We start from the raw sequence: 16,011 nt of genomic DNA on the forward strand, positions 1-16,011 counted from the left end.
CGCTGTTTGGCCTTTGTATGCGTGTCACACGTCAAACGACCAACCAGCCACATCACGGCCCAACCGCTATCGAGAACCAATGGTTGGAAGTAAGGCAGGCAATCAAATGCCTCGCGGTTATCAAAGGAATAGTATTGGACACGGAGTATATCGAAGGACTTGGCAGCGGCCTGAGATCGCCTAATGCTTACCGCCCAAAGCGCCAAGAAACGCCATATCCAACTACTTTAAGCCATGGTCCTGACATCAACTCTGATGCGACGCACCTGGGTAAGTATTCACAGCGCCCTTCAAAACCGCGGACGATCAAACCGTCGAGTCGTGTTTACGATTGCGGAACCCTTGTCTCTCGACGCTTCAAGCGGGTCAAGACGAACGGCGGAGAAATCGAAACTAAGGAATAAGGTATGGCAATAGGATTAAGCATCCCGCAGTCACGGCCGGCTAGTTTAGTTAACAGAGTGCGCATAGTGGCTCCTGTATGTCCTCCGGCTCCGGAAAGCAGGCGACGTGCCGACTCGTCCAGTCCCGACAATTACCCTCCGTCGCCCCCGTCCGCGTTCCACGTGGCTCCGCCACGTCCCCCGCTCTGGCCGGTACGCTAGCAGCACCACCGCCGTGCAAGTGTGCGTACTCTCTGACAATTGTATTTATAGCTCGAAACCGACGTATTTGGGAAACGATAAGAGGAAATCACCGCGGATGGCTTGCCGGCTGCTTATCGCTACCACGAGGCCCCTAGAAAGCGCGTCGTCGGTAACCCAGCTAACGATATACTGGCTTTCTTAAGGACGGAACTGTCTCTCGGCGGTCTGGCCGACATGCTCAAGCATCTCTGGTTTGCTGGCGCAGAACGTCCCGCCACCCCGCTGCACTTTCATGTCTCCATGGGCCGGGAGGTCGCCATCGCCGACCGGATGGACCTCCACCTGCTCTGGTCTAATAAAGGGAGGCTCTTCATCAAACCCGTCCCGCGCTTTCTTCTTAATCCAGCCTTTTGTCGCAGCAACCTGCAGTGCCCTGATGGCTGTGCGTGCTATAATCCCCCGGCAGATACGTGCCGGGGAATAGCAAGGAAAGTCGCCTTGGGTTTCCTCTACACATACGTCTGTCTCATATCATGCGAGACCGACTTCCACATCGCCAACGAAACGCGCCTCCTGCCTTGAAATGAAGACGACTCGCCAATCAAATGGGCAGACTGGAAGGCCTTGGCCAGGGAAGTCCTCCAAGTGCACGAACGCGACCCAGATGTGGTCCACCCACGCTTTCTGCGCGCCGAGCTTCGCCTCTCCCGCATCAACACCATCCATCGCTTCACCCGCCTCCCTCCCTTCCACCCCTACGTCCGCGACTGGCACAACTATAGCAGCCTCTTTCACGATAATCTTGCGTGGATGGCCACTGCCGCTGTCTTTCTGGCCCTGGTGCTGACCGCGATGCAGGTCGGCCTTGCCACGGAGCGACTCCAACAAGACACCACCTTCCAGCAGGCGTCGTACGGCTTCACCGTATTCGCTATTCTAGGGCCTATATGCGCGTTCGGCCTAGTGGCGCTGGGTACGCTGTTCAACCTCGTCAATGACCTACCGCTGCTCATCGGAAGACGGCGCAACTGCGCAGTGCATGAAACCTCGGGTGAAGTTAGTCACGCGGCGCCCTGATTACCAAAAGTATTGATATTGAGCAGTGTCCGACGGCGTGACGAGTGTCATATGTGAGGGAACGGTCTTATGACTTATTTTTTTATTATCATGCCTACTCCGTTCTACCCTAAAAAGAGTGTGTCGGTCCTGCTGATGCTGTTTATATAGGAAAAACCGTGCTTGGAGCCGGCTGAAAAACCTATATCGGTAACAAATAGGAAACAGTTCTTAAAAAAGCCAGATGGTAGCAAAATAAGGAAAGGCCCCAATACGGCCTTGAGCACTAGTTGTCCTCGACTTCCGCTCCGGCCGCCGCTTCCACCTCTTCCTCTCCTATTAATATATCCTCCTGTTTTAATTCCAGTTTTCTTGCTAAGCTGTATTCCATTAAGCGACCGGAATCCATTAGCCAGCCCAGAACCTTTCCTGATAGCCTTTGGTTCCGGGAACCTATACCTTGTAATACGAGGCTAGGATCTCGGTGCGTGCGGATGCTGTTTGTTGGCCAGGGTTTAGGCTTCGGTGGTACTGGGTACTATATAACGAGGTGCTTAACTATTTCACGGCCTTTTCCGCAAGCACAGTGGGGAGTGACTAGGCCTGGGACTTGCTACTTGAATAGGAAGTCTCGTAGACCTATTACTTTTGTGCGAGCCTGGACTAGTAAAAAGCTCTGAACTTTAGTTAAATCCTTGTGTTTCTTCAGGGTCTTGTCTGTGAAGAGTATCTCTGGTAGTCCTTCGTCTACTATCCTGGCAGGTCGCCCTTCGACCTGCTTTCTCCAGCGGTTTTCCCATGATTGGCACAGTGCTACTTTTGTCGTGGGTTACGGGGTCTCTCTCTGGCTCTCGCTTTGGTTCTGGTGCTGGCTGGTCCACTGGTTGATGGTGATAACAGATCTCTCAATGACTGTGGGTTCCTATAGGTGGACGGGTCTTCGGCCTGGCCTCCGTCTTTGGAAGCGTCGGTACATCCTATTGCACGCTTCTTGGACGAGCTGCCCTGGTGGGTGCTTTGATACATCTGGTCCCTGCCCACTGTGCAAGCATGGGTCCTGTAGCCGGGCTTCAAAGTCTGCCAGTCTCTTGTTGAGGTATAAGTCCAGTGGTGGCACCCAGGTTTCGGTTTCTATGTTGCTGGTTGGTGTAGTCTTGTATGCTCCAGTCACTATCCTGAGGTTCCTTGACTAGGCCTTCGCCAGCCTCCTCGCCGCACCTTGCGGTTGACCTCCAGCTGGAGTGGGTGTGTGGTAGTTGGCAGCTCCATAAGCTATGGCGCTTCCGATGCACTCAGTGTATACCTCTCGCGCCCTTATAAGGCCTGGGCCCCAAGTTTTGGCTGCAATCGGGACAGTGCGTAGTCTTGAGTTTTTAGCTTTCAAGCACCTTCGCTTTGTGTGCTCTCCAGTTTAGTCTCTAGTCTAACCATATACCTAAGAATATAGCATAAGGCTATAGTTTAATTTCCGCACCGTCTCGGCTCGCTAGCTGAGCCAAGTATAGTGGCTCAGTCCACTGAGCTCGGCCCTTATTAAAGTATATCAGTTCGCTCTTCGCTAGGTTAAATTCCATGCCGTAAGCTATAGCCCGCTGTAGGCAGGTCAACTAAGCTTCCTCGAATTGCCGGCAGTTAGTGCTGGAGTGTTTTCCGAAGGCTAGCATATTCGTATCGTCGGCGAATCCTATAAGGCTTTATCTGAGTGTTTGTCTTTGAGCTCCTTGTATAAGGAGGCGATGTACAAGATGAAGAGGGCTGGTGAGAGGGGGGAGCCCTGTGGAACTCCAGCTCGGATGCTGATTTTCTGTGTCTTTTGGCCGTTCAAGGAAAGTGTGGCTTTTTGGTCTGTCAGCTAGTTTCTCACCCAGTATACAAGCCACTGTGGAAAGCCCTGGTCTCGGAGAGTTGCGAGTAGTCGGGTGTAGTTTACTCTGTCGAAAGCACCTATGAGATCGAGTGTAGTAGTGTGGCCGTGGCTCGCTGTTTCCAGGCCTTTCTCACTTGAGCTGTTACTAGTCTTATTGCCAGTTCTATGGACCTATGCTCCTGTTAGCTATTTGCTCCTTTGGAAGTAGTCCGTGTGACTCGGCTGTTTCCGTTATCCGTTTTGTAATTACTGCCTCGATGATCTTCCTAATGGTAGGTAGTAGCGATATTGGCCTGTATCCTCCCGGGGTCTGGTAGTCTGCTAGCTTCTTCCTAGATTTGGGTGGCTATGGTTATAGCCTCCTTTAACCTCTTAGGTTACCACTCTAGTTCGAAACATCTCTGCACTAATACTAACGGTCTCAAAGTAGTATATTGCAACTAGCTAGGCCACTCTACGAGTACACTGAACTTGAAGAAGAAAGGAAAAGAGAAAGAGAAAGTTTGATAACATAAGCTTCTAATGTGGCTGGGCGTGTTAGCCAGTGCGCGGAGATAAGAAGGTCCTGGAGTGGTGGTGTGCGTTCTGGGAATAGCTTTATTAGGGCCGAGGGTTGCCGAGGTCCATGCCAGGGCTCAGCCCATTACAAGTACTGCCAGGATCTTGTACAGTGGGTTGCCACAGGTCTTTAAGAAGCCGATAGGTAGGTGGTCGTTTCCGGGTGCTTTCTATGACGAGGCTCAAGATAAGGCTAGTTTAATATCGTCAGGCCATACCCTCTTGTGTATCTGGAAAAGTGACTGCCAAGGCGTGGACAGAGTAGGGTCTTGGACATTTGACGAGTTAGCTGGTGGGCCTGGGAAGAATCGATTAGCGAGGGTCGTGGGTAGTTAATAGTGTACCGGCTTAGTCTTTAAAGGTAAGTAGCCGGGGAGGGCCGGTTGGTTTGAAGCTTTTGCAGCGAGCCCACCGTTCCAGCTTCCACAGTAGTGTGGTATCACGTGTGGCTTTTTGTAGTGCAGTTCTCCAAGTCTTAGTCTTCGCTTCCTTGACTACTTTGATAGACTCTTGTATTTGCGGTTAAGTTAGGCTTAGTTATACTCCGTGGGTGTATTCTTTAGGATCCTCTCAGCCTGCCTCGCCTCTGCAGTTCTCTTTTGGATCCCAGAGTTCCACCATGGTGCTTGAAATCCGTTGCTGGTCTTCTTTCTAGGTGTGCTGATATCTGCTATTCTTATGAGCTCGGCTATTGGCCAGTTGAAAGCCCTGTTCAAGCCTTGGGTGGTTTGAATATTATTGTGCAGGTGTGAGTAGCTAGTTTGATCAAGGCCAATAGCGATAGGTAGGAGCTTAGCTTCAGCTTTTACTCTTCCCTCGTCCATCTTTTTCCAATCCTACCCTGTGAGCCGTGGCGGCGGCTGTGGTCGGGTGACGTAAGTCTCGATGACTTGGGGGCAGTGGTCAGATCTTCCCCTCTCTTCTATGCCGTAGTAGGTATTCTGATTCCCATTATAATGTGGGAGTGGGCTGCGAGCTAGGTAGTCGGTTAGGTTGTGGATCAGGCTGGGAGCTAGGCTGAGAGCTAGGCTAAGAGCTGGGTTGAGATGTGGTTGGGAAGCGGATCTGGGGACTGAGCTGAGAGAAGGGATTTGGGAGAGTGGTGAGCCGACTCTGCCTCGGATCCTGTGAGGTGTCACGGCGGTTGCACCGTGACCGTTGTTGATCTAGTGATGGAGCTTGGCACGTGCAGAGCACGGGCCAATGCGATTTGAATGACTTCGCATCTCGCTGCCGCGAGACCTGTTTGTAGCTCTTTAAGCTACGTCTTGACAATAGAGCCTGCCCGTACCCGACCGAATAGAGCCCAGACTGTAGCTTAGCTGAATATCATTGTCACTAATCTGTCAATCTGTTCTGCCCGTGACATGAGGCTTGTTGTATATACGTAGGCCTTCCTCTCTTCCTGACCTGTTCTTCAGCCTGGTAGTGGCTGTCGTCCTGGCTGTTGGTGAAGGTAAGGGATGAGGCTAGCGTTGTGGGTGTAGGTGTAGCAGCTTCGAAGGTACGGGGCCGGTGCTGATATGCTTCTCTAGCCGTGCCTTCTTGCGTTCCGGGCATTCCTTGTCCCAGGCTGGATGTCTCCCTCTGCAGGTTGGGCACTTGCAAGGCAGGTGGCGGGTGAGGGTGTGGCACTGTGCCTCGCCTTCCTTTCCACCTCTACCGTGAGCCCCCGTGCCGCACCTGGGATATATGGAGTCATTCTTGCAGTAGCGACTGGTGTGGCCCCATTTCCAGCATTGTTAGCACTGGGTAGGTCGTAATGGTGCCCAGTATGGCTCGCAGTTAAGTATCTGGGCCTTGAAAACCACACCTGTATTGTAAATCGTTTTAGTTTCTACTTGATTTGTGAGAGTGATTAAGATAGATACCTATTTGAGGTTCTGGTATTTTAGGTACTGGAATTTGACTTTCTTAAGTAATTTTAAACCTAATCCTTTACCGAATTCTATGTCCGAGGTTCCCTAAATATCGGATTTATAGACCCCTTTTACTAATATTATAAAAGCTTTTTAAGCTTCCTTCGCTTAGTTACCGAAATTTTATTGGATTTAGTTATTATTTAAAGAATATTAGTCCCTAGTAGTCGGGTCGGTAAAAGTAATTATTATATCTTTACTAGGGAGTTTCCGAATAGCTATATATAACGAACCCCTATCCGAAAACTCTGAAAGGGATACTGGTTGAAGGCACTTCTGAACAATCCTGGTTCGGTACAGCTAAACAGTTTACAACAATTGGGTTGTTTTAATCAAAAGAGTCTTGATACCAATAACTGTGACTTGAATTGCATACTGCAGAACTGTCTATTTACACCAGCCAGTTCCTCCGTATATATAGACCTTAAGTTCCCAAATACCTCCGTATCTGGCTCACTCCGGCTCACTGGTGATCGGTAGTGATCCCTCATGGCTCACCTTCGCCAAGCAGGTCAACAGTTTAATACCTAGCCTTCCAATGTAAGCACTGGTTGCCTTAAAAGAGCAAGGAGAGGCATTATCCTGTTAAAAAACCACAGAAGTACTCTATACTCTTTTCTCTATAATAAACCCCAGATAATAGGGATAATATAGCTCTAACACTTCTCGCTATCAATCCTACTATATTCTTTTTCCCACACAAAAGAACCTGCCTTTTCACACCCATATATTATACCCCAAAACATCCAACCGTGAGACTTTTGCCGTATAGTAGCCCAGGCCTCGATATCTTTAATTTGTGTAAAGTAAGCTACCTTTTCCATGTCGGGTTGTTAGTAGCCCAGGTCTCGTCACCGAAGGCCACGTATTCCCAGTCTTCCGGGCGAAGCTGAAGTCCTAATTGCTCACGGGCAAAGGCCAGTCGTTCGGCTCGGTGTTAGGCGGTAAGCTTGATCCTCCGCGGTAGGACCTAACGACTGAAGTCAGCTATTCTTATAGCTATGGTGAAGGCCGTATCCTTCCAGTGGTTAAATCCTTCCAAATACAGCTTTAAATCTAGCTAACTGAGCTTGCGAGCGATAGGGTCGTCATTGAGAGAGCGAGTAATACGGTCCTTCTCTTCGTCGGCAAACCGCGAGGGCTTCCGGCTACGACGGTTAGTTCGCGGGGTCAACGGTGTAGTGAGGGCATATTGAATCTGTTTATCCGACGCGCCAGTGGCCTCGCGCATAGCCGCGTAGGACATATAGGCGTCTTCGCGCAAGGCACGTATTTGAATCTGTGGCCAACTAATTAGTCAGTAAGAATTGAAGAGGGTTAGGAATATATATGGCTACCTTTTGCTCACGCGGGAGCTCTGGAGCCCTGTGAGCCTTCAGGTGCCAGTGTGGCCGTTGTTGCCTTGCCAATTGGAGCCGGTAGAAGCGCTCGGCTGTGGGTGACGTGTCAATATCGTTGTGGTTGATAAGAGCGTTGATTTCCATCGTGGTGGTGGTGGGTGTGGTCGATGGCCGTGGTGTTGCGCGAGAGGGTTCGCATTGCCTTAAGAATTGACAGGTACCCCTGCCATGGAAATTAGTAGCAAAGTGACTTCGGATTCGATGGATTTCGATATTGCGTATGTGGCTGCTGATAGCTGACATATTGGCCTGTTGTTTTATGGGGCAAGTCCAACGTTACCATATATTCTCTTGGTATAAGTGTAGTTAACGAGAGAAAATCTGCGGGGTTACCTGGAGTGCTCGGGCTAATTCGCCCACATGTGCATACCATCATGGCTCTTGGTCGGCCAAGTCACGAGCTCAGACACCCAGTTCCCACCACTGAAGCCATCATCATGCGTAAATCGAATCAAGGTAAGGCCGTAGGCCGTGGCCTTCGCCACTCTCACCAGGCAGAGGACGGAAGGCTGAGTGGGGTGGGGTCGCACATTCTTCCACACATTGTAGACATCACATTTGACAAATGTCTGTAAGGCAAATTTTCATTTCATTTCATGAGCTCAGATGTCGAGTTTTGCTCCAAAATCCACCTTGTGGCCTTATATCATACACAAGCTTGCAGTTTCAAACAAGACCTCCTTCTACCATCCATAGCTATCCGTCCGCAATCACTACGTCATGACCGGGAAGTAATCACACTGGATTCTGAAATAGGCGTTATAATTTGGACTGTCGGTGTCCTCTATGCAGTGTACCCAGTTGTCGTGACTGAAGACGGCGCAGGGGTAATGGCCCTGATCACAAACAACCTGGTTGACGTCTGGATGGTAGGAACAATTTGTATTCACGCCGAAAGGGTTGAATCCGATGTCAAATTGAGGGATAGGCATCTGGTATCCAGGGTCGCATTCCGAGCCGGTACCAAGATGCAATGTTGCGTTGTACGGATGGCAAGGGTTGAAATACTTCACGCTCACATGGGACTCGAAGATGTCGTAGTAGCACAGGTATGTCCAGCCGGGATCTCCCGACATGAAGGTTCTGCGGTACAAAACCCAAAGTCTGCCGGGGTCAACCTCCCCCGGAGTGGTCTGGGTGGAGGTCGGATGGGTGGGGACGTACTGACTGGCAGTCGGATTGGCGGAAGCAGAGAGACGGACAGTTGTGCCGGTGGGAACAGCTTGAGATGAAGTCAAGTCGGTCGAGTTTGACTGGGAAATGGAAGAGGAAGTCAAGTCGGTCGAAGTTGACTGGGAGATGGTAGAGGACTCCCAAGTGAATGAGACAGCTATGAACCGCACAATATCAGTCAAACGAAACGAAGCACAGATGCAAGTTCAACCAAATTTGGATCTCTTACCAGTAGAGGTGATGTCGACTGCCTTCAGTCTCCCCGCATCTGGGAAACCAACGGCGGCAGTGGCGCCGATCAGGAGGAGCAAAAACTTGAGCATCGCAATGGTTGAAGACAATGGTTGAAAGCAATGGTTGAAGTTGGGTTGATTGAGGAGCTTGATTGACGGATGGAAGAGATTGGATGGCAGAACATGAACAAGCTGGCAGATGGGCAATCGGGGCAAAATTTGTACCCAGAGAACTGAGGAGCTGCCGGGCTGTCTGTCACCTGTGATCACGGCTGTCACTACTTTACATCATCACTCTGGCATTTCGGCCGTGTTCAAGATTTCGCGCCTGCCTCTCCTGAAATAAGCATTTGGCGGAGTCTTCCACGGGCGTAAAAACGCGGGACCTGTTTTAGACGGCAGGTTCGTACCGGAACTTCCAAGCACCATTCACCGAGGTGGTCATGCATTGAATCCAGAAGCCCGTTCCTCCGACAGGCCCGCCTTCAATCGGCGAATTGACCACCTCATTTCTTCATCAGATAGGTACCTTGCCTATCGATATCGACCTGACTCCGAGGTGAGAATCGATGTATCAACGTCTGACAATTGATAAGCAGAGTACATTATGGGAGGCAGCTTCCACTGCTTCGGGCGCTTTTCTTTTCAGACCTGTTGTGATACATATGATGGTTTCGAATGTAGAGCCAACTAGGTACATTCGACGGTATAAAAGTCTACATATCCGCCATCCGCTCCTTGCATTCATCACACTACCATTTCGCTGTTTGTTATGGTTAGCCCTTCTCTTACCCAGATAGCCAGTATGGAGATTAAAACTTGAATCAACTTACCGGAGCCCTTAGGCTCGTGTTTTAAACCCACGCATTCCAAGTGAAACCACTCCCTTTGATACTCTGCCCCATCACAGGCCACCATTGTCCCGTAGCTAATACTTTAGTTTGTCTTCATCTGGCTCATCATCTGGCTCATCGTCTATCGTCATATCACCGATATCAGCGCGACCAGATTCAACCAGAAATGAAACCGCGGTGAGGTTGCTCATCTCTTTCGCCACTTCCAGAGGCGTCTTGTCATCGTTATTTCTCTCGTCCAATCTGAGTGTGTGATCCATCAAGACTTTCAAGGCGCTGCGGTCGGGGTTTGATGACTTGATAATGACATTGTGGAGTGGAAGATTTCCGTTGTCATCCAGGACATTTGCAGCAGCCCTATTCGTTATATCCAAGATGCGAGAGAGAGGCTAACGAGGCGGCCGGGCAAAGCCTCGTCAATGGGTTCTAATTCGAAAGCTAAAGTCTCCAAAGGGGTAAGGCCGAAGGAATCACGCTCCAGCAAACGTTGGGAGTGGAGGAGGTCGAGAAGGAATTCAGCCACGAAGTATCGCTTCTTATGGCAACTTTCATGAATATTGGGCCGAGATCCGCGGGATCCGTAGCTCAACACCACCGCGCTTCGCAGGCTCTCGAGGACGTGGAAATGTGATCGTTCCAGAATGTGGAGGGGTAAGAGTTGGGGTGATTGATGTACCGGGTCGTATAACTGCGGAAATAATTCTTTGACAATCCTATGTAGACAGGATACCTGGGTGGTGATGCGGCAGAGTGTATTCCGCAACAAGGCTTTATCCCTGGCGGTAGTCCTGAGTCTTAAAATGTTTATCACACTGGTTATGTCAGTTAAGTTGAGGTTTTGCCTAAAGTACCCCAGCAACGTTTCAAACAGTTCGAGATTCCCAATCATGATGGCAATACGCAATGCCGAGCATCGGTTTGCGAGATGGCTAATGTTAGCTGCCAACTCGGCATGCCAATCAAGAAAGAGTCGGACTATCTCAAGGTCTTCGTTCCTGATCGCCTTCTCGAGGGCTGATATGGCGAGACGTGTCTTGTATGCATTCGCGCCCCGTCGTAACAAATATTGACAGACACTTGCGTGTCGACCTAGCGCCGCAATCACTAGCGCAGTTATGGCTCCGCCTGTTATGTCTGGCTCATCAACGGGATGCCCAGCTTCCACAAAGAAGTTGACTTGCTTAAGATTACCTTCAGCAGCAGCAGTCCATATAGTGGTGTCCTTGGCGGATCAAGATGATGGAAATAACGATTCATCATCCGAGACGGCCGAATAAAAATCGCTTATAATGATTGTCAAGATCCCTTTGTGAGGTATACTCAACTCGTGAGGCGAAGCAATCTGGTACAGAGCACTTATAAGGCCTTTCATGGTTCGAGATGTGGCGCTCTCGCTCATCTCGCTCGGGAAACCCCTCAGAAAACTTGGAGCATTGCAATCTGTTGCATTTGAATCTTCCAGAGTCGTTGAGCTCCAAGAGTGCTTTGCGCTCGCGTTCGGTGAGGATCGTCTGGTCAATGTTTTCTATTGTGTGTCTGATGGTGGTGACAGCATTGTGTAGAGTCATGTCGTCCGATGGGCTGGTGTTGGCTGTACCGGAGTCGCCGTTCTGACTTGTGACAGGTGTTGGTCTTGCGTTATCGTTATCATGAAGCTGTTCTGGGTTTGGAGAGCTATCCTGCCCCTGTGTGAAAAGGTGTTGTGCAGAATCAAGCACTCTTTTCTTGATATTGGCATCGACTTCATCTTTGGACACTGTCATCTATCGTAGATGCTCTTTCCAATAGGATTGCGCGTAATCAAAAAGTCCGTAATAGCCTGTTACCGCTGAAGCCGCGATCTCTTCAGTTGAGTAAACGCGGGTGTTGAAAGCCGGCGAGGACAGAATATTAGGTACAAAACAGGGCCATCTTTACATGAGCCATTGACAAAGATACCCTCCCAGATTGTATCAGATAGCTGCTTCATTTCAAGACTCACAGGAATTGACTGCTGAAATACAGGACAGAAAAATGTAATCCTACCTGCGGGCAGTGTTGTGTACCAGACCGACGATGGCCTCGTGTTCCGATGCGGCCTGTTTGAGATACTCGCAGCGGTTGAGTTCAACCAGTGATCTGCACAACTCCTTGCAGCTATCTACCCGACGACGATCAATATCGCAGTTTTGTTTTTCGAGGTTGATGCAAAAGCTTGACTGAATCTCGCGCCACCGCAAGGGCCTGGGGGAGCACACCAACCACTCCAGTATGGCTCGAGCTGTCTTGCTTTTCGAGCCTGATCGGTCAAGTACTCGAGCTGCAACCCGATCATATGCCGCATTCAGTTGCCTCAGAAAGTTGTCTTTGGACAGCTCATCATTGAGATCGGCCACCGATGCCTGGTCATAAAGATTGTCCAGTACCACTTTCGCGTAAAGAAACATTCCTGCGACCGGCCATCAACTTGCTTGTTCCAGGTTGCTTGTGGTTCTGTTGTTTAATGAGGATTTCAAACGTACCATTTGCAGTTAAGGTGACCTTCTCAGTGATCTCATTTGCCCTAGAGTCAGGAATCTCAAACCGATCCCTAATTTTGGTAGCCATGGCAGTAACGTAAGTCTTAAGATCGCAGAGATGAACCTTGCGCTGTCCGGGTTAATAGTTGGTTGACCGATCAATTGTTTATCAATATAGCCATCCCTTTGTCCCGCTACCAGTAGCCTGACTGAGGGGAGGTTACCAGCCTTGTAAGTTCTCAAGATCTCGTCCAGGAACCAACTGAGTACGAGTGATGATTCACATTCGTCAATGTGGCGGCCACTGTCACACTCGTCCAAACCATCCACAACAATCCAGCAACGATGCTGTAGTACGACACAGTCTTGGACAAGGGACTTGAAAAGTGGCTCCCGAAAGTCGTCGGGCCTGTGGACGGAATCACAGGACTTTTGAATGTGCCTTAGAAGCCCATCATCTTGTTCGAGAAGTTGGTCGAGGAAGGCACGAACCATGTGTTCCATTGCTGATTTATTGACAACGCCGGCCCTGCTGTGTTTGAAGTAGAAATAGGCAAGACTACCTCCAAGAATATCCTCTTCGGACCTAACGCGTTCAATGACTCGCGATACCAGAGTGGTCTTGCCTAACACAGGGAACACAGGGGGGGAGTGTCAGCAAGTCAATGTACAAAGAAAAGTTCATAGAGAAGCTATACAAGCACTTTGCCGTAGTATTCTTTGGAGGAAAAGAAAGATATGTGCTTACCAGAACCTGGCATTCCACTGAGGTAAAGAATTTCCCCCTGTTGGATTTTCCATACATCCACTCCTTAAACTCGGGTTGGTCGAGAACCCAACTGTGACTTGAATTGCATACTACAGAACTGTCTATCTATACTAGCCAGTTCCTCCGTATATAAACCTCTATCCTTTCAGTACCTCTGTACCTAACTTACTACGGTTTACTAATAAGCGATAGTAATCTACCCTAGCTTATTACGCTTATTAAGTAAGCCTAGTAATTCGGTTTACCTTTATTAAAATGTAATCCGGATTACTTTTACCAAAAAGTAATCCGGTTCATTACTTTATAACCGTACCGTTGTATTTTTTTTTAAATTAACACTACAGTTTACTATAATTCTTGGTCGGTCTTAGTACATAATTAATCTATAATATAATATCTCCCTGTGACAAACGCCTATCCAGAACCTCTGAAAACGATACTAGTCAAAGGCACTTCTAAACAATCCTAATTCGGTATAGCTAAGTAGTATATAATAAATGGCTCCTCTTAATCATAATAGCTAAAATACTAACGATTATAATTTATATTATATACTGGTTTGGAGTGCGGCCACAGGCCTGAGGGTATAAGGGAGGAAGTGGAGCTCTCGGAGGATTTGAGGGTTCAGGGTCATGTATATAAGCTGTCTGTTTCTGACGTTCTATTTTAGACAGGACATCGACTTTTATTTCTTTATATTTTGTGCCTTGCGCGCGTGCAGGCAATTCTGACCCTCTGATCAGGCCAATCCTGTGATTATTTATGTGACCTGCGAGCCCATAGTGTCTTTTCTTTGTCCTGCGTGAAGTGCGGCCTGCGAGCGAGTCACTGTCACCCAGGTGTGTTCATTCAGGGACCTGTTGAGGGTACATTTGTGGTGTTGTGGTTGTTTTTGTGTGTTTTCTCACCATTTCAGTATATAGCGGGTATTTTAGTGAGGGTAATTTTATCGAACCGACCCTACTTAATTTAGGAGCTAAGTCTATCGTTCTGGCGTCCACTAATAGCAAACTTATGACGCTTACCTCTTAAATCGACTTAGAATCCCAAGAACTAAAGCCAATATTTTGCAGTGGGTGTGCTATTAAAATAACCCCGTTCTTTTATTATGTTTGGGATGTCCAGATAGGGGATGGAAAATTGAAGGCCATCTTGCTAATGCCAGTGTTAGCGGCCTCTATCTATTAAGACACGGATTACTCGCAAATCGTTCTATATTAAGCTTATTGGTACTATTATTACTGAAATATCTAGGATACCTTCCTTCCCTTTCACTTGTCCCATAATCATTTGAGGAAGCAAAGCTAGTCCAGTCTCAACCCTCTGGAATATACCCCGCCTTAACCTCGCTATCCTCCCAGCCATCAACATCGAGGAGAGGAACTACGCCGCATTGTCCTGGGTTAGTATACACCCAGGGTATATGTGGTCCAGCCACGAAAGACTTCTTCGCAAAAATCGGTAGAAATCAACGTCCAAAGAGGAGAGAGCTCATGTTAACTTTAAGGACTCGCTCTTCACTATCATAATGCAGTTCGCCGGAGTCAAAGACGTTAAGGGCGGGGGATTGTGCGGTAGTGTATTTGCGTTGAACTGCAAGGAGGCGGAGGAGGTTAACATAGCTATTTTCGTGCCGGCCATGCGGCTTAATCTGTCTAATCGGACGATTGTTCTGGATGCGGCTATTATGTCGGCTCGGAATAACCTTGCGCAGCAGCATGCGAGGGTTATTCGGGACATGATGAAGACGAACAAGCTAGTTTAGGTGTATGTGACGCTAGATGAGCTGAGGTTGTGGAAGGAGGTTTTGGGTTCGATGGTTGAGAGATGTAGGGAGTAAGAGCACAAGGAGGAGTGCGAGCACTCTACGGGTGGGAAGGCAATGGCCCCGCCGCTTGGTATTGGGACAGGGGAGGAAATTATTTGTGACTGTGGATTGGGCGTTTTTCCAGAAAGCTATCATTTGGACTATATGGGGAACACGTGGAAGCATGCCAGGAAGTTTTGTGTGCGAGCGGCAATTTCACCGGTGTTTGCCAGCTCGTTGGTGAATGAGCTACCTTTGCCGCCTGTGTTGAGTTCGCTGCCCACTCCGTCACCGACGCCGGTGGTGGCTCCCGCCAGTACCTTGAGGCAGGCGATACCGAGTATTCCTGTGGGGGGAAGGGGAAAGGAGCAGTGCGCAGACAGATGATGGAGGGGAGCTGATGAAGTGCGCAAAGTGCAAGAAGGCGAGATATTGCAGTCAGGAGTGTCAGAAGATTGACTGAAAGGATCACAAGAAGGCGTGTCGGTGAGAAGGCATGGTTGAATGATGTATGGCATGTTTGAGATTTGTATGTGTATTGTGGACCTGAGGTGGGTATGGTAGATGGAACAAAGCTCTGAAAGATAGCTGTAATTTGTAGAAAAAAACATGTTGTCTACCGACCTTTATTAAAAACATATTGCTTGTAGGGGTGATTGTTATGCATGCTAGGGGTTAGGGTTGTCAGGTCATCTCGTCTTAGCTCCAGTCAGTCGTTAGACGTTTGCAACCCCGCATTCACGCTTAGGAGGCCATCAAAGCCGCAACACTCCCAACTGAAGCCATCAAAAAACCCCATTATTGAAGACCTCTTATCTCAGTGGCCACAAGGCCTTTCTAATCCACCCAATAGTCCAGAGAAAAAATGGCGGACATCTCCATCCGCAAATGGATCCGCTGGGAGTCTCACTCCCCCACACCACCAACGTCCACCATCGTGCTCACCTCCCCCCAACGTCGTTTTGTCGATATCAGAGTCCTCCTCCCGCTTCCTACCCCTCCAGACTCTGAATTGCCGCTAGAGCAGCTAGAGTGGGCTATCGCAGGCACGTCGACTTCTTCCCCGGTTTTGAACCCCAAGACGAAAGAAGTGGAGTATTCGCATTGTGTTTGGAGTCACTGGATTGATTCACGGGTCAATAACAGGGATGCTGGGGCTGACGAGGGAGATAATTACCCTGTGGAGGGACACCCCGAGTTGACGCTGGAAAGGGGGAGGATGGTGAACCCCGCTAGTGGGAGGGTGGAGGGGTACGAGGAGATGTGGGTGGCTGGGGAAGTGAGGGCGGT

At 49.2% G+C, this 16,011-nt stretch overlaps 7 protein-coding genes across 7 annotated transcripts, besides 14 other annotated features; 2 read left to right on the forward strand and 5 right to left on the reverse strand.

Annotated features, from left to right (window-relative positions):
• Positions 1-54: 54 nt before the first annotated feature.
• Positions 55-129: a long terminal repeat (LTR yeti).
• A 278-nt stretch (positions 130-407) lies between these two features.
• PODANS_6_7960 (uncharacterized protein) lies at positions 408-2,323 on the forward strand (the record flags this gene model as incomplete). Its single annotated transcript, XM_001910687.1, has 4 exons — positions 408-596; positions 690-1,106; positions 1,209-1,643; positions 1,934-2,323. The coding sequence occupies 4 exons, from the start codon at positions 408-410 to the stop codon at positions 2,321-2,323; spliced, it is 1,431 nt and encodes a 476-aa protein (XP_001910722.1).
• Positions 837-1,547: a repeat region (rgion duplique sur le chromosome 6).
• Positions 1,758-2,936: a long terminal repeat (microhyla).
• Positions 2,937-3,204: 268 nt separating this feature from the next.
• Positions 3,205-3,325: a repeat region (rgion duplique sur le chromosome 5).
• A 598-nt stretch (positions 3,326-3,923) lies between these two features.
• Positions 3,924-4,158: a long terminal repeat (arthroleptis).
• A 38-nt stretch (positions 4,159-4,196) lies between these two features.
• Positions 4,197-4,381: a repeat region (rgion duplique sur le chromosome 5).
• An 820-nt stretch (positions 4,382-5,201) lies between these two features.
• Positions 5,202-5,436: a long terminal repeat (LTR xenopus).
• Positions 5,437-6,214: 778 nt separating this feature from the next.
• Positions 6,215-6,457: a long terminal repeat (LTR crapaud).
• A 47-nt stretch (positions 6,458-6,504) lies between these two features.
• Positions 6,505-7,697: a repeat region (rgion duplique sur le chromosome 5).
• PODANS_6_7965 (uncharacterized protein) lies at positions 7,048-7,630 on the reverse strand (the record flags this gene model as incomplete). The annotated part of the gene is made up of 2 exons (XM_001910688.1): positions 7,048-7,266; positions 7,325-7,630. 2 exons carry the CDS (start codon positions 7,628-7,630, stop codon positions 7,048-7,050), a joined length of 525 nt encoding a protein of 174 aa, XP_001910723.1.
• Positions 7,053-7,101: a repeat region (rgion duplique sur le chromosome 3).
• Positions 7,300-7,434: a repeat region (rgion duplique sur le chromosome 3).
• A 105-nt stretch (positions 7,698-7,802) lies between the features above and the next one.
• Positions 7,803-7,930: a repeat region (rgion duplique sur le chromosome 4).
• Positions 7,931-8,100: 170 nt separating this feature from the next.
• On the reverse strand, positions 8,101-8,883 carry PODANS_6_7967 (uncharacterized protein; the record flags this gene model as incomplete). Its single annotated transcript, XM_001910689.1, has 2 exons — positions 8,101-8,717; positions 8,790-8,883. The coding sequence occupies 2 exons, from the start codon at positions 8,881-8,883 to the stop codon at positions 8,101-8,103; spliced, it is 711 nt and encodes a 236-aa protein (XP_001910724.1).
• A 662-nt stretch (positions 8,884-9,545) lies between these two features.
• PODANS_6_7970 (uncharacterized protein) lies at positions 9,546-9,711 on the reverse strand (the record flags this gene model as incomplete). The annotated part of the gene is made up of 2 exons (XM_001910690.1): positions 9,546-9,556; positions 9,627-9,711. The coding sequence occupies 2 exons, from the start codon at positions 9,709-9,711 to the stop codon at positions 9,546-9,548; spliced, it is 96 nt and encodes a 31-aa protein (XP_001910725.1).
• A 300-nt stretch (positions 9,712-10,011) lies between these two features.
• PODANS_6_7980 (uncharacterized protein) lies at positions 10,012-11,215 on the reverse strand (the record flags this gene model as incomplete). The annotated part of the gene is made up of 2 exons (XM_001910691.1): positions 10,012-10,838; positions 10,915-11,215. The coding sequence occupies 2 exons, from the start codon at positions 11,213-11,215 to the stop codon at positions 10,012-10,014; spliced, it is 1,128 nt and encodes a 375-aa protein (XP_001910726.1).
• Positions 11,216-11,668: 453 nt separating this feature from the next.
• PODANS_6_7990 (uncharacterized protein) lies at positions 11,669-12,233 on the reverse strand (the record flags this gene model as incomplete). The annotated part of the gene is made up of 2 exons (XM_001910692.1): positions 11,669-12,075; positions 12,149-12,233. The coding sequence occupies 2 exons, from the start codon at positions 12,231-12,233 to the stop codon at positions 11,669-11,671; spliced, it is 492 nt and encodes a 163-aa protein (XP_001910727.1).
• A 1,095-nt stretch (positions 12,234-13,328) lies between these two features.
• Positions 13,329-13,465: a long terminal repeat (LTR crapaud).
• Positions 13,466-13,469: 4 nt separating this feature from the next.
• Positions 13,470-13,824: a long terminal repeat (LTR grenouille).
• Positions 13,825-15,586: 1,762 nt separating this feature from the next.
• Positions 15,587-16,009, forward strand: PODANS_6_8000 (uncharacterized protein; the record flags this gene model as incomplete). Its single annotated transcript, XM_001910693.1, has 1 exon — positions 15,587-16,009. A coding segment is annotated over one exon (423 nt), but the record flags the coding sequence as incomplete, so codon positions are not given.
• Between the last annotated feature and the right edge of the window lie 2 nt (positions 16,010-16,011).

This window comes from Podospora anserina, chromosome 6 (genome assembly GCF_000226545.1).
Source record: "Podospora anserina S mat+ genomic DNA chromosome 6, supercontig 2".
NCBI lineage: Eukaryota > Fungi > Ascomycota > Sordariomycetes > Sordariales > Podosporaceae > Podospora > Podospora anserina.